Source organism: Mustelus asterias, chromosome 22, assembly GCF_964213995.1.
Source record: "Mustelus asterias chromosome 22, sMusAst1.hap1.1, whole genome shotgun sequence".
Taxonomy (NCBI): Eukaryota; Metazoa; Chordata; class Chondrichthyes; order Carcharhiniformes; family Triakidae; genus Mustelus; species Mustelus asterias.
Genome location: NC_135822.1, coordinates 20,294,427 through 20,310,716, shown reverse-complemented (window position 1 = coordinate 20,310,716; position 16,290 = coordinate 20,294,427). Strand labels below are relative to the sequence as shown.

Here is a 16,290-nt window from a genome sequence, read left to right as displayed (position 1 = left end):
GCAATCTCTCTCCATTTAAGTAGTATACTACTTTTCTCTGCTTATTGTCAAAGTCTTAGGGGGCAATCTTAACATTGTGCCCCACCAGCCGATGGGCGGGGTGAGGGTAAGATTGCAAGAGAGCCAAGAAATCAGGTTCGTGCCCCATTTCTCGCCTCTTGCGATTTTACTGGCACCAGATATCCAGCGCAATCAGCCTTGCGCCCGAAAAGGGCACGAGACTGATTATAATATTTAAATATATTTTAAATGTAATTTGAATGGAGTTGTGAGCTTGGGACAGAATTGTCCGGGCTCACTTGCCTCTGTTGCCTCACCGGGGAAGGTTCTGTCTGGCAAGTGTCACGTATGGTTTCCCCACCAACAGGGACCAGACAGAGGCCATTGAGGCCCCCCCCGGGAGGTCACGTGCTAGGGGGGTGCCCTTTGGGCAGTGCCAGCCTGGACTGGCACCCTGGCAGTGCCCACCAGGCACTGGGCTGTGCCAAGGGGGCAGGGTCAACTGAAGGGGTTGGGCCGTTCGGTGGGTGGGGTGGACTGCTACCACTCAGCAGTAGTGATCGGTAGGGGGAGGGGGGCACTGCACAATCATCAACAGTGATCGTGGAGGGGGTGGCAGGTGGTTTCACCCGCAATTGCTCCGGGCTGGGGGGGCAGGGGCACGATCATTCCGGGGGGGTGTCGCGATTGTTGTTCCAGACAGGTGGAAGGGTCACAATCAGAACATAGAGACCTGCACGTGCGCAATTGTGCACTCTGCTGCTATCATCGGTCTTTTGGGCAATTTAGGCCCTGCCCACTTCCCCTTCTGGTGGATTTCAAGTTTGTCATGATCTTTTTTGCCAGAGTCAGGTAAGATTAGATTTCTAAGTCGCCCAAAAAAATGGCACGATCTTTTCCTGTTTTCACGCTTTCTCCAAGTTTGGGACTTGGAATTATTTTGATAAGATTCTCCCTTAGTCCCTTAAATTGTCCAATACTTTTTCTCTGATATTAATTACTTTTAAGTTCCTCACTCTTATTCGATCCTTGGATAGCCTCTATTTCTGGCAATTAATTTGTCCACAGTGACACAAAATATTTGTCCAGAATCTCTGCCATTTCTCCATTTCCCGTGATAATTTCTCATATCTCTGCCTCTTAAGGAAACAATGTTTACTTTAGCTACACACCTTATTATATGCTTGGAAAAGGTCTTGCAATTTGTTTTTATATTCCTGGCCAGTTAACTTTCAAATTCTATTTTTTCTCTTTTATGAACCTTTTGGCTGCCTTTGCTGGTTTCTAAAACCTCCACAATCCTCATCATATTTTACCATTCTTTGCAACATTATAAGCCCCTCCTTTTAATCTAATAACATCCAGAAAGCCAGAGATTGGATCTTTCTCACTGAGTCTTTGGGCGTAGTTTTCTTGGCCCGCTGCACAGCTCAAGTAGCAGCAGGCATGATGGCCTCGCTGGTGGGGGCAGAGACCATTGAGACGCCCCTGAAAGTTCCGGGGCAGGGGGGTGCCCCTGAGGCAGTGCCAGCCTGGCACTGCCAACCTGGTACACTGGTACTGCCTACTGAGTTCACTGGCACTACCCACTGGGCACCAGGCAGTGCTGAGGGGGCAGGGTAGACCAGCGGTGGTGCCCGACCGGGGGCAGGCCGATCAGTTGCGCACTCTGCCACAGTGATCAGTGAGGAAGGGTAGGGGGGGGCACAATCGGGGCTGGCCATCGGGGGGGGTGGTTGGACCGGCCAATGTGGGGGGGTCTGTGGATTGGGGAGGCCGGCGATCGAAGGTAGGGGGATGGTAGGGGTTGGGGAAGCCAACGGGGTGCTGGTGATTGGGGGGGCGGCGATCAGGGAGGCCAGCCAGTGATCGGGGGGAGGAGGAGCAGTGCGCAGTGGCCTGCTCAGCATGTTGATGCCGGCTTCTTGGGTGGGATTAGGCCCCATCACTCACTTACCTGTGTAAATCCCCTGGTAGACTCTGTGATGCAGAGTGCCAAAAATTCACCTATGTGCGCCCAAAAAATAGGCGGAAAGATCTTGCATTTTCTCACCAGTTGGGCACTTCATTTTGTTTTTGGGAAAATCACCCTTTGTCTTTTTATGGAATATATTTTTGTTGAATATTTTGCATTGTTAACTATTTTCCAATGTTTAATTATCATCATACCTTTTGATCTATTTATCCAATCAACCTATGCCATTTCTCCCTTCAAATCTGGAAATTAATGGGAATAGAGAATAGAGAGAACTTTATACTTGGCCATATCCAGGTCATACAATTCTCAACCGAGGAAGACAAAAGATTTGGCAGTCTTGATCAAGGCTCATGAGTGCCATGTCATTCACACTGCATCATGATCATTGTAGAATGTAGTTGGTTTCAGATGGAGATTTTATTGAGGAGTCAATCCTCTCACTGTTAATTAGCAGTTTGATGTGGAAATGATAATGGAAGCAGCAAATATTTGATGAATGATGTTTTCAAATCTTTAGATATATCTTAATTATCTAGTGTCTCAAATAAAGAATTCTAATCTCCTGTTATTTTCGTCCTTTTACAGATGTTAGAACAAATGACCGAGGGATTTACTCATGCAATCTTCACCACCATTATTGTCATCTTTACGAAACAGTCAAAATTCAACTCAATGTCACCAGATCAGGTAAATGAAAAGTTATAGAATCCCTACAGTGCAGGAGAGGTCATTTGGCCCATCGAGCCTATACCAATTCTGACAGAGTATCTTACCTGGCCCTCTCTCATGCCGTATCCCCGTAACCCCACACCTTTACCATGGTTAATCCATCTAGCCTACACATCTTGGGACACTAAGAGGGAATTTAGCATGGCCAATCCACCTAATCTGCACATTTTGGACTGGTGGGACTGGCACAAGGTGGGGAAAACAGGCACAGACTAAAGCCAAATTTTTAAACTGTTTTTGTTGAGGTGACTAATTTTATTCAAGCAAAGAAGATCAAGATATTAAAACTATGAAGGAATGGGACAGAGTAGATAGAAGCAGATTGCTTCTTAGAAGAGATATAAATATAAGATTAAACATAAATAATTTAGAACAGAAAGCACAAGAAAACATAAATAATTTAGAACAGAGAGCACAAGAAAACTTTGTAAAAAAGGGGTTCTAAGCTTGTGCAAAGTACCACTAGAGTTAGTGATTGAAGGAGGGACCATGGGCAGAAATGTAAAGTACAGTATTCCCCGGATGGCCTTCCCGCCCACCTCCAACCTGTTCACGATTTTATGAGAGGTCATCGAGGGTAAGGGCAGCTCACACACTCTTAACCCAATTGAGGCCCTTAACTGGCCACTTAAAAGTTGCTTCCCGCCTGACCTCGATTTTCAGTGGTAGCAGACACACCTAGCAGGTCATCCTGCTCAGGTAGGAAGATTGGGGGAGGAGGGAGTGGCACTATCAAGGGCCCTGTTCCACATTGGATCCTCCTTCCCCCCAAGGCCTCCTTGGACTCTACATTAAGAACCTCTTTCCCCAGTCGCCTCTGGTCAAATCGCCCCCGGCCTTCATGAGACCCCCCATCCCCACCCCTGCACTTAACCTGGTCTGGACTCTGGGACTTGGAATCTGAGCTGGGTCACTGCTGCCACAGGTGTTGCTGGAACTACAGAGCAGCTGGCCAATCAGATCAGCTGGCAACTCCTAGGTGGGATTTTCGCCTAAGTAAGGAGCAGAAGTCCCATCAACACTCCGTGCAGTAGTAAATATCTACAGTGCTGCTGTGATTGGCAGGGACTTTTCAGATGGCTGCCAGGAAACCTTGTTATCCAAAACATCCTGTCCATGTCAACATTGATTATTAGGCATTGATAGACGGCTGGAGGAAATACAAGTAAAGGGATATGGGAATAAGACTTGCATATGGAACTGCAGCTCATATGATGGACATACACCAGCAAGGACTGGTTTGGTTGATTGACCTGTTTCCATGTTGTAATTTCAATGTAATCCTATGACTGTAGTTTGTACTCACACCTCTCTCTCGCATCTGTCCTGATTTAATTCAGAAATCCTGACATTTAATGACACAATGGAGATGAACACTCCAAGGCTGAAAAAAATCATCTGATTGGATGGTCCTACAGAAAAAGTGTTCCACACATGAATGGATCTGAATTCCACCCTTGCAATACAATGTAGAGATCTGTGCAGTGGTGACAAAGAAGTGATATTATAAAAGATGAGAGCCCTCATACATCTGAGTACACTTAAGATATGTGGAACTCACTATCACTCCTGAGATAGATTGTATTATTTCCAGTAGATGAGCAATCTTTTAAATCTATTGTTTTCGCTAGATTATTTGTCTGAGTTAAGGCTATGAAGCACATTCTCAATTGAAAGACACTGTCCCTTACACTTGATCGTATTATCCATTTTGAGAAGGCTCAAGGCCTCTATTCAAAAGGGCAGGATACTGTAGCATATCCTCTGTCTCATCAATAAATTGCCCTAAACAATCAAGTTATCACCTCTCCTGCTCTTCAGATAGTAACAATAATTCACTTTAAACATATGATGACTGTAATTAAAACATGTGATCATAACTTTATCTCATTCAAATGACATGACATGGGTGAAAAATAGGAAAAGGCAGCTGGGCCCAACTATCCTATATATTTTTGATAACCCCACCTACCCACCTTCTTGCCATATCCTTCAACCTATCTTCTCCCCATATCTTTTAACCCACCTTCTCCCTATATCTCTCAATTCCACCCATCCACCTTCTGCCAATATCCCTCAATCACTGTTCAGAGGTATGATTAATTATCTCTTGACCCCATTTACATCATCTGCCCACAATAACTTGTTCCACAACTTGATTACTGTTGGAAGGAAGGAATATATTTGTTTGAGCTTTGTGTTGTACAGATTATAATAATAATGATTTGAAGTGATTTAGTTATATTCCACAAGGCCCAGAGTGCTGATGCCATCAAACATAGTTGTTTGCTGCTGCTTTCATTCTATGTAACAGTAGCCAAATCTAGAATGTTCCAGGGCTCTATGCCACAAAATAATAGGTGTGGATCTGTGCACATGATTGACCGCTTCGTGTCAATGGAAGACCTCTCCTGGGTGAAATAGTCAGACTGAGAACCACCCTCAACCATGAAAATGTTTATTATTACTGTGAAACGGTATGTCATAAACATTCTGCTGATAAGATCTTCCTATTTCTCAAAAACTAATAAACAATGTACAACAGTGGAGTAGAATGCTAGTTTTCTCTTGTACTGCATCACAGACACATAGCTCTCAGTGAACTGGCTGAAGCCAAACCAGTCAGTCATTAGCATTCCAGGGAGATTTCTGTAAATGCAGTGAACACAGAAAGGCTTCCCACAAATATGTTTCACCAGAAACATTTCTATTTTTACTTTTGCTGAAGCAGCAAACACTCCTTCACTGTTTTCTTGGGTGTTTCTCTTAAGATGAGTCTTTAAGTAATTTGAAAAGGATTGCAGCCCATCCAGAGATTAGGAATTGAATGTTGTCGTGTGTTAAGATTTTCAGGATGGTCCTGGATAATAACAGTGTAGGACATTAGGAGTGCATTAACCCTAAATTTATTGAACATTAGGAGATTGTTACAAGCAAGTACCACATCTACATCCTCATAAGTAACGTACTTATCAGAGACTAAAAGCTGCTCCTGTCAACATTAGTTCTCAGCATTGAGCAGCAGAAAGAGACTCCATCCTATATTTATATCCTTTGTCTCATATTCCTCGCACCATGTGCTATCCCTTTGTCTAAAGCAGAATTAAACCAGCTCTGTCTACTCCTGCAGATCATCACAGAACCTGTTTTTGGCACAAAACTTCCATCTGTTGTCATGATCCAGTTCTTTCAAAATAATCTAGTTTCAATGCTTCCCCATGTATATACACTGGGGATGCAGGCCAGGCAAGTGATACTGTTTGATGTAAGAAGTCCAATTTGGAAATCCCATCTTTTTTTGGTATTTCCACTTGTGGCAAGAATTTCCAGCCCTTGCCATCGGCGGGATCTTCCAATCCCACCAAAGTTAACTGGGTCCCCAGTGGCTGGCCAGGTGAGCCATGCAAAACGCTGTAGATTTTGGCAGGACGAAAAGATCCCACCAGCAGCCAATGGCAAGCCACCCCCATCACAGGAAAACATGCCATGCAGGGGCTGGAAAATTACAGCCGTAGGATCAATAAATATAAGTTAGTCTTACAGCCGTAGGGTCAATAAATATAAGTTAGTCACCAACAAATCAAATAAGGAATTAGAGGTTCTGATGAAATGTCATCAACCTGAAACATTCTCTCTCTTCTCTCTCTGCGGATGCTGCATGACCTGCTGAATATTTCCAGCATTTTCTGTTTTAATTTAAGCAGAACCTCTTTACTCAGAGAGCACTTACAATGCAGAACTTACTACCACATTGGAGAGTTAAGGAGAATAGCACAGATGCATTTAAGGGGAAACTTGCTTAATACAAAACAATTAAAGGAATAGTATAATATGTTGACAGGAGATGGCTTACATGAAGCAGAAACATTGGCAGAGATCTGTTGGATTTAACAGCTTATTCTATACTGTGAATACTATATAACTTGCAATCACACGAGGACGGAGTGAATTTTGCCTCCATCTTACCTGATACAAAATCCAGTTTCACTGACAGGAATTCTCATACCTGGCAATGCTTATTTATTTTAAATATTTGCCCCTTTTAAGATGCAGGACAAGCTGTAATTTCCAGAAGAAGTTCAACAACAGCTTGAAGAACCTTGGCATATGAAACTAACTACTTATTAAATGCTTGTTACCCTCCTCAATCTTTCCTCTTACAAGCTATGATGAATAGGGATCTATTCATGAGCCTGGCTTTACCCCAATATTAAACAGCATTCAAACTCAGGCATAATGTACACATTGTGCCATAATGCACACCTACAAACCCAGGTTAACCTTTAACCATTCCGAAACAAATACATGACTCCATGGTTTTGCCTTTTAGCCTGTCCAATTTTATAACCTTTAACAATTCATTAATCACTTGAGCTTCCAGTTAACTTTTGCTATTTTGAATTTCTATGTCTATATTTATTATGGAAACTATCTGTGTAAGCTTGTCACACTGTAACTGCACCTATCTGCCAATGGAGGCATTAATGATGCAACCATTGGAAGGGAAGTTTAATTACAGTGTGATCATTTTACATAGGCTGCTTTCATTTGAAAAGGAGGACATAGAAATTTAAATGGCAAATGTAAAAACTGAGGTCACAATGAATCACTAAAATATGGACTGAATAGTCAGAACTCTAACTGCAACCATTCCATGTGCATTACCACAGATTGACAAATAATTGCTACCTACACAACCCCTAACTGGGTGTGCTTTCTGTTTACAGCAAAAAAAGTGAGGAAGTTTTGGGATGGAGAGAAGGCAGTAATGGTGGCCTTAGTTGGTACAACTGTGGTGCTGCCTTGTGAAAATCACAACCACATTTGGACGGAGAGGCACAGTGAAGAAGAGCAACAGGTGGTCCATTGGGATAGATCACCTCCTGGTGTCTGGCATGACCAAGCTGACCGGCTAATTGACCTGTATGCTTCTGGGGAGCAGCGATCTTATGGCCCTCAGTTTGTCAGGAAACGGATGAATATATCAGAGACAGCATTCGCTGATGGTGATTTTTCGCTGACGATCTCCAATCTTCGCTTTGGTGATGAAGGAATCTACTCGTGTGATTTGCACCACCATTACTGTGGGATTCATGAGAGACGCATCTTCAACCTCTTTATTACAGAGTCAATCAAAGTGAACTTAACACATAAAACATGTAAGAGTTTTTTGTATTATGTTTTCATAATAATTGTATACACTAAATTTATAGGAGCCCATTGTTACTTTAGATGTTACATTCTGTAACAAAAAGAGAGCAAGCTAATCTAATTTCTTGATTTTTAGTTTTAACTTTCTTCCTTTCGAAACAGGGCTTTGAGACAGAATAGCCTCTCTTGTTCCTGTGTTCCTCCTCTCATGAAGGTACAGAACCTTGAAGGGTAGAGTTCCATTTTTCATGCATAAGCTTACTTGGAGCGTCAGCGTGTTATCCGTTTAGCTGATCCTGTTCTGACCCAATATACATATTTTCAATGGGGGTTATTGAATAATAATCAGGAGCAGGAACCCTGAGCAAATTTTCACTAGCTCTAGAATGTTGACACTTTAACACACCTGCTGCTGCCTTGGCCCAGAGCAACTAACTCAGAAAAGACTGGGACCTGAAGTACATCTCAGTGCCTTTTACGTACCAGGATACAAAGGAAATTTCCTGCTGTTTCTTTATTGCATAGCGGCAAAGGTCTGCAGTACCTTTTCTTCATTCAGTTGTTGTGACACGAAGACAATAGCAATGTTAAACCAGTTAAGGAGATGGTCTGATGTGATTTCACTGTCGATGATAAGCACGTCACTTAACAGACCATGACATCTTATTGGCTGTACTATGTTGACAATATTAGATGCACAACCTATTAGCTGAATGCAGGGATGTGTTTTCTCTTTGCCCTTTCTATTTTGCTGCCTCTTTTTTCCTGCTCTATCATTTTTAACCTTCCTGCTTACTATGTCTACTTATCTTCCCCAGTCTCCTCCTCCACTTCACTTCATTCTGACCCTCTTTGCACCTATCACTCTCCTATCATTCAATCAACTCTATTGCAACTCCCAGTTGCAATAATGCGGCACTTAGAAGAAAAAGAGTCCAGGTGTGATTCATGCCAGCTGGGGGAAATGGGGAAGAGCCTATTCTTGCCGGGAGGCTGGCTGCTGAGTTCTATGGGCACCATTGCAGAGGCGCCAGATTTCCCAGTGTGCATAGTGCTCTGGGAGATCTATCACTCCCCCCGCCCCCCTCTCCAATCAACCCTCTGGGATATCACCCACCCTCCAACCTCCAAGAACAGATTGATCCCTTTTGTTTGTCAGAGATATTTGATCTCCAACATAAAGTGAAAAAAGTGTTGCTAGGTTGGATTTCACCAGCCCCCTAGGGATGGGCTGGTAGATGGGGGGGGGACTGTAAAATGATGAGGGTAGGGAGAGTGGTGTGCCTGTGCCACCATGGCATTTATAAGTATAAATTTATTTATTAGTCACAAATAAGGCTTAACATTAACACTGCAATGAAATTACTGTGAAATTCCCCTAGTCGCCACACTCCAGCGCCTGTTCGGGTCAATGCACCTAATCAGCATGTCTTTCAGACTTTAGAAGGAAACCAAAGCACCCGGAGGGAACCCACACAGACACAGAGAGAGTGTGCAAACTCCACACAGACAGTGACCCAAGCCAGGAATCGAACCTGGGTCCCTGGCGCTGTGAGGCAGCAGTGCTAACCATTGAGCCCCCCTGCTGTACCACTTGCAGGGAAGGCAGAAGCCCCTGCTCTGAAGTCAACTGAGCCACTTAAGTGGCCAATTAAGGACCTCTTCCTTCCCACTGCCATTGGCATTTTACCAGCGATGGGTGGGCCTTCTGCCACATGAAGACTCCCTGCTGAATGACAGTCTCCCTGCAGTTTGGTGTCGTAGGCCCTTATAACTGGAACAATATGATCCTGGGAGGGTTCCCCTGGTCCTGTCTGCCTGACTGGCCCTGGCCCCAGTGACATCAGACCACACTGAACAGTTGCAAGGCCAGTCTGATTTATGTGGGGCGGAGTTTTTTCAAAAGAATTCTAAGTGCAAAACAAGTGAGAAAATGGGAGGTTCTTTTCAGTAAGGTAGGTAATGGTAATTTATGGCACTCTGTGCAATACAGCAACTGTTATGTGAATCTCGCCAATTGGTGGGGGGAAAGATGATGGAGTCTCAGCACACCGGTGAGGCCAGCTGCTGAGCTCTAGGAGCTCCATTGCGCAGATGCCGTTATCTCCCATTATACTGTACACAGTATGCACGGAGATCTGTCACTCACCCACCCTGATCGCCGCCCCGGTGGATTGCCCCCCCCCACCCCATAATCGCTGTCTGGCCGGTCACGCCCCCTTTCCCACCCCCCATGAATCTACCCCAGCCTCCCGCCCCCCCCCCCCCCCCCCCAGTCATAGCTCTGCCCCCTCAGGTCCTGTTCCATTAGACCCTGCCCACTCAGGCCCCACCCCCATGGGCACTGCCCAGCCCTGCCCCGTACACCCAGGGAGCTTTAATGGCCTCCAGTCCCACTAGCAAGACCATTATGTCTGGTCCCCATTGGTGAGGACCATCTGTGATCCTCACTAGTGAGAACCTCGACTGGTGAGGGGATTAAGGTAAGTGAGTCCAGACTATTGCTCACATGTCATTAATATTTAAATCAACTTGCGCCCTTCCTGATCGACCGCATGGCGAGTCAGTATGATCTCACCCGTAATGTCCTGTCTACTAGTTGCAGTCCCAGCAATGACCACCACCACCACGTTTGCTGATTATGAACTTTCAATTGGCTAGCAAGGTGGGGCAGGTAACCATCCTTTGAAGGCATGGGAGCCCCAATGGCAAGTCTAAGGCTAAGTTCCATCTGCTCTGTTTGGTTGTTCTGAGAACTCTATGAATTAGAATTGATCAGTGCTGGAAACCCGACTGTCCTCTTTTACTTACGTTATCCAAAGGCGAGAAGCCAGCACATGACAGTTGCAGATGGAGGCCATTTGGCTCTTTGTATCAATGCTGTAAGAGCTACTCAGCTAATTCTACTTCCCTGCTTTTTCCCTGGAGCCTTGGAACAATTTTCTCTTCAGATAATTATCCAACTTCCTTTTGAAAGCCGCGTTTGAATCTGCCTCTGCTTTACTTTCAGGCAATGTATTCCATAATCTAATCCTTGGCTGCATAAAAGAAGTTTCCTCATGTCATGTTCAAACATTAATTATTTTGCACTACTCCATGATTAGGCTCACTTTAAATGCTACTAATTTTAATGACATGCAGGGTTTAAGCTCATGGGTGGAGATGCACGATAGTATTCTCATTGTTGACAGGCTGATCTATAGTTGTTTCTTAAGGCCCGTCGTATAGAATGGAATACTTTCGTGTAAGTCATTAACATCCTGAGGATTACCATTGACCAGAAACTGAACTGGACCAGCCATATAAATACTGTTAATACAAACGCAGGTCAGATGCTGGGAATTCTGTGGAGATTAGCTCACTCCTGACTCCCAAAGCCTTTGCACCATCCACAAGGCACAAGTCAGGAATGTGATGGAATACTCTCCACTTGCTTGAATGAGCGTAACTCCAACAACACTCAAGAAGCTCTACATCTTTAAGGACAAAGTAACTCACTTGATTGTCACTCCAACCACCACCTTCACTCCCTCCATCACCAACATAGTGGCAGCAGTGTGTACCATATACAAGATGCACTGCTGAAACTTGCCAAGGCTCCTTCAATAACACCTTCTAAACCTTTGACCTCTACCACCTAGAAAAACAAGGGCTAGAGATGCATGGAAACACCACCACCTGCAAGTTCCCCTCCAAGTCACTCATCATCCTGACTTGGAACTATATTGCCATTCCCTCATGATTGCTGGATCAAAATCCTGGAATTCCCTTTCAGTTGTTCCTACAACACATGGACTGCAGTGGTTCAAGAAGGCAATTCACCACCACTTCAGGGGCAGTTAGTGATGGGCAGTAAATGCTGGCCTAACCAACTACGCCCATTTCCTGTGATCAAATAAATTTTTAACAATTCTCCAGTATACAACTGCCACTTTGGTAAAAACCCATTGCAGTAGCAGACAGAATCTCACCACTAAGTTTTTAATAATTGAGAGCACACTGCATTAAAGATTTTTATAAATATCTACTGAATAATAAAAATTCAAGCTTTGTTTTACTGTGAGAATAGCAGGACATTTTTCGATGCAGTTAGGAGTGTGGTGTCAATTGCTATAGTTTCAGTACTGCAGCTATATTGTGTATGTCAGAAACCAAAAGATGGACCAGTCCTCATATTATTCAAAGCTGTTTGATAGATAGGGGGAGATTTTGACCTATTTTTGAATGGGAAATGGCCATTGCACTCAAGGTGTGTGACAGAAGCTAAAAGCCAGAGGCTTGTTTGAAATCGGACAGTAGGCCTCTTCTGAATAACTCCGGTGAGCTTTGGGAATGTATTGTGCTTCCTGAGGCATTCGCGTATTTCCTTTGGACCAGCAGTGGCCCTCAGGCAGGTCGTGTGTATGGGAGAACACACATGCCATAGCAGCCTGCAAATAGTGGTATGAAGCTAGGAGAACACTGCTCCCCATCTCTCCACGTCAAACTAAGTTGAAAAGAGAAAGGTTTTTGTTGTCTTACTTCATCAGTCTCTTTAAGGAACTGTAAAAGCTAACGTTCTGGTCAATTTTGGAAATGGGTCCACAAGAGACATTAGACTCCTCATTTGCATATGCTACAGCCTTGCCAAAGGAACTACTGATAAGAAATTGGACATGTTTCAAGTATGTTTTTGCACAGGACAGAGCTCCACCAAATTGTATCTTGTTGCCCCATGAAACAAGCTGAAATTGCTGCCCCAAAAGAATCTTCAGAGATTTGAAATATAGATATGTGCTCAGTGAGTGCTGCAGAATGATGAGGATGTCTGGGGAGTGCCAAAGATTGTGTCACATGCGACAGATTTTTCCTGAAATTGAGTGTTCAAAGTGAGACTGAGACAGGAAAGAAAAATACAGGAAATAGACCAAAAATCAAAGAGTTTAATTGTAAGACCCCCAACCCTTGAATGATGTTAATTTAAGGCAGTAAAGACCTAGGAAGGAGTATATTGCAACTAAATAATTACGAAGCAATGCAAACTCCAGATGCCATAACATATGTCTCCGGATGAAGAAAATCAGTTCTTTCAGCTCCACCCAGAACCATGAAAAGGAAAAGGAGACGGAAATAGCAGTTAAATCCAAAGTAAAGAAGGCTTGGCTATTGCTCATGTTGGATATCTTCCCATCTTTTTGACATTACTGTGTTCAGGATCCCCTGCATAAAGCTCTAGTCGAAATCCTTAAAATAAATAAATCTCAGGTGAAGTAGGATGTTTAAAATTTTAATTAAATGCAAGAAAGTAAAAACATGAAAGCTGCCACATGTAATCAAAGAGACTGCTTCTGCTCCAAAATGCAGATAATCTATTCCAGTCAACACCTAATTGGTGCAGTCTTGGCAAGAGAGAGTGCTGAGTTAACTAGCCTCTCAAAGCTTTTTCTTATTATCTTCTTGCCTCTGCCTTTTGAGCTTTTTTTTCTTCCTCCTGTCTTCATTGCTACTCTTCTAATACCCACACCTCATGACGTTATTGTTCCTTTAAAAGGTGTTTTACATCCCCAACTGTTTTATGAAAGTTTGCTTCTAAGAATTTCCAGAAGTTTCTGAGACATGAACTGCATCCTGTTCTGTTGATTCGATACATATGGAAACCATGTGGAACTGGCTGCATTTCAAGAGCTCAGTATTTTTCACTCCTGTGAAAAAACAACAATCTGGAAAATTAATTTTATAAAGAAAATAATGATTTGAGAATATTAATTTGTAAAAGGAGAGTGTTAAACAATGTAAAATCTCAATGTTTATTTTTTTAATCTAAAAAACATGTCAGACTATACATGGCTTGATGACCAGGATTCCTGGATTTGATACAGCTATTAACCGAATCACCAGTCCGCCTTTGTCCATGTTGATCTTGGTTCTAATTCATGAGTAATGGATATTGGACCCTTGTTCCAGAGGCACACAGAAAAGAAAGGTCAAGCAACACTTTGAAATTAGGAGGTTACTACTTTACTCAGGAACTCTGCTTGAACTGGAGTAAAAGACAATAATTACTATTGATGATGCAGTGCTGGTGTCGGAGAGTGCTCGCAGCTGGACGTTCCAGACAGCCAGGGCGTTTTGGTAGCTGTAGTTTAAAAATCTAATACATTCAGAAATGTAATAGTTGATGGTTTGACTGCAGATCTGTTGTATGCACTGATGATAATGATGTGCACAGTTGGTGTATGAGTAGAAAATTAGCTGTGTACATGGCCACATTGAAAATCTGAAGATGTTGCCTTCACTTGATGTTACCTCTGTGTGACAGAGAAACTGCAATGGAGTTGAGGTACAGATCAGTCTTGACCTAATTGAATGGCGGGAAAGACATAAGAGACTGCAGAACCTACTCATATTTTTGTATTAATTTCTAAAAATGCTAGTTACAGTTAGTCCAAGATAGAGTAAAGCAGTATTCAAAGTGATCAATAAAAGTTTATGTGTTTTGGCTTTACTTTGGGTTGATTTAGGAGATGCTTTGTGTTGTGTTTGATAAAATATTTCAGATCTCCTCCTGTTGCAGATGATCCCCTGCTGATGCTCCCCTGCTGGATGATACACCAGGACCCCAAGACACTTTGTTCCCAGATGTTTATTCCTTCTTTTGAGGCTAGCAATCCTGTTCAGTTTCTTGCCAAGAAACAGTTATCTGTTTTAACCAAGTTCAAAACTGGAAGGGACAGGGGTGAGGAGGAGGGAGTGTGAACAGCAGAATCTGAACCCAGTGTTTACTGCTGATTTAAATGCATAAAACATATGAATAATAGATAATTCTCAGTAATCAAATGGAACAATGGAATTTAGTTTTAAAACCTAGATTTCCGGCAGCAGTTTCATACTAACAAAATAAGTGTCAGTTTGATCCATATAGTGCCTTTAACATAGTAAAACATCTCAGGTCTCCTTTTAGGATTATCAAACAAAATTTGACAGAGCCAAGTGAGGAGATATTAGGACAGATGATCAAAAGCTTCGTCAACAAGGTAGATTTAAGGAGTGTCTTAAAGGTGAAAAGAGAGGTCGGGAGGTTTCGGGAGGGAATTCCAGATTTTAGGGCTTCAGCAGCTGAGTGACTGCTGTCAATGACGGAGTCATTAAAATCTGGGATAAGCAAGAGTTATAATGGAGGAACATCGATATTGTTGAAGATTGTAGGGCTGGAGGAGTGTACAGAAATAGGGAGGGGCGAGCTCAATGAGGGATTTGGAAATTTTGAAAATTGAATTTTAAAATCGAGGCATTGCTTAACTGGGAACGAATGTAGATCAGCGAGCACACGGGTGATGGATGAATAAGACTTGGTGCAAGTAGTGCAAATGGACAATAGAGTTTGGGATAAATTAAATGTATGGAAGATGGAAGGCATTCCAAGAGTGGGTTGCAATAGTCAAGGAGTCTAGAAGTGATGAAGCATGCATGAGGGTTTCAACTACTGATAAGCTGAAGCAGAGGGAAGAATTGGGAAAAGTTACAAAGGCAGAAATAGGCAATCTTTGTGTTGGCGCAGATATTTGGTTGGTACTTCTTCTCAGGATCAGATACAACAATAAATTTTCAAACAGCTTGGTTTAGCCTCAAAACAGTTGTCTAGGAGCGGGATTTAGTCATTGGCTTGCAAATGGAGTTTGTAGCAGAGAGGCTTTGTCTTCCCAGTATTTAGTTGAAGGAGATTTCTTATCCAATACCAGATTTCGGACAAGCAATCTGACAATTTAGAGACATTGGAGGGGTTGCGAGATGTGGTGGCGAAATAGAGGTGGGTGTCTTCAACATATATGTGGAACCTGATGTTGTGTTTTCAGATGAGGGGCAGTCACTGAGGGGCAGCATACAGATGAGAAATAGGAGGCAGCCAAGAATAGATCCTTGGAGGACACCAGAGGTAATGGTCCAAGAACAGGAAGAGAAGCTGTTGCAAGTGGATTCTCTGCCTATATCTGGTTAGGTAAGAACCTAATGAGCACAAGCCTACAAAGTGACTGTGACAGATGTGAACAGTGGTGCAGAAGTCATACCATTGACTATAATATCATCTTGTCCTCCTGGGTATAAACTAACGCATTAGTGAAAAGCTGGAAAATTGTTGTGCTGGAAGGACTGCTTAAACTATGTGACCAATCTTCAACAGCGCAACGTAAAGTACTGCACTGTACACAGGACATACAGCAACAGCAATGTGACTAATGCATCCAAAGCACAGCAGTGTGACTGATACACTCCATTATATAACAGCATGGCTGACACACCTCATTTTGTAGCAATGTGCCTGATATACTCTTATTATACAACCATTTTGTCCAACAGACTATTATATTCCAGAAAACCAGTTGGCAAAAGAAAGAACTGGAACCAATCTTAACACACATATCTAAGCATTTATTTACAGAGTTACGTATTGCAAG

General features: G+C 43.0%; 1 protein-coding gene across 2 annotated transcripts in view; it reads left to right on the top strand.

Annotated features, from left to right (window-relative positions):
• Positions 1-16,290, top strand: part of LOC144509890 (matrix remodeling-associated protein 8-like) — a 60,804-nt gene that overhangs the window by 21,709 nt on the left and 22,805 nt on the right. For both annotated transcript variants that reach the window (XM_078238838.1, XM_078238837.1), the window contains exons 4-5: positions 2,564-2,665; positions 7,435-7,866. In XM_078238838.1, the coding sequence (XP_078094964.1) occupies positions 2,564-2,665; positions 7,435-7,866 (534 nt within the window). The remainder of the gene's footprint in view (positions 1-2,563; positions 2,666-7,434; positions 7,867-16,290) is intronic.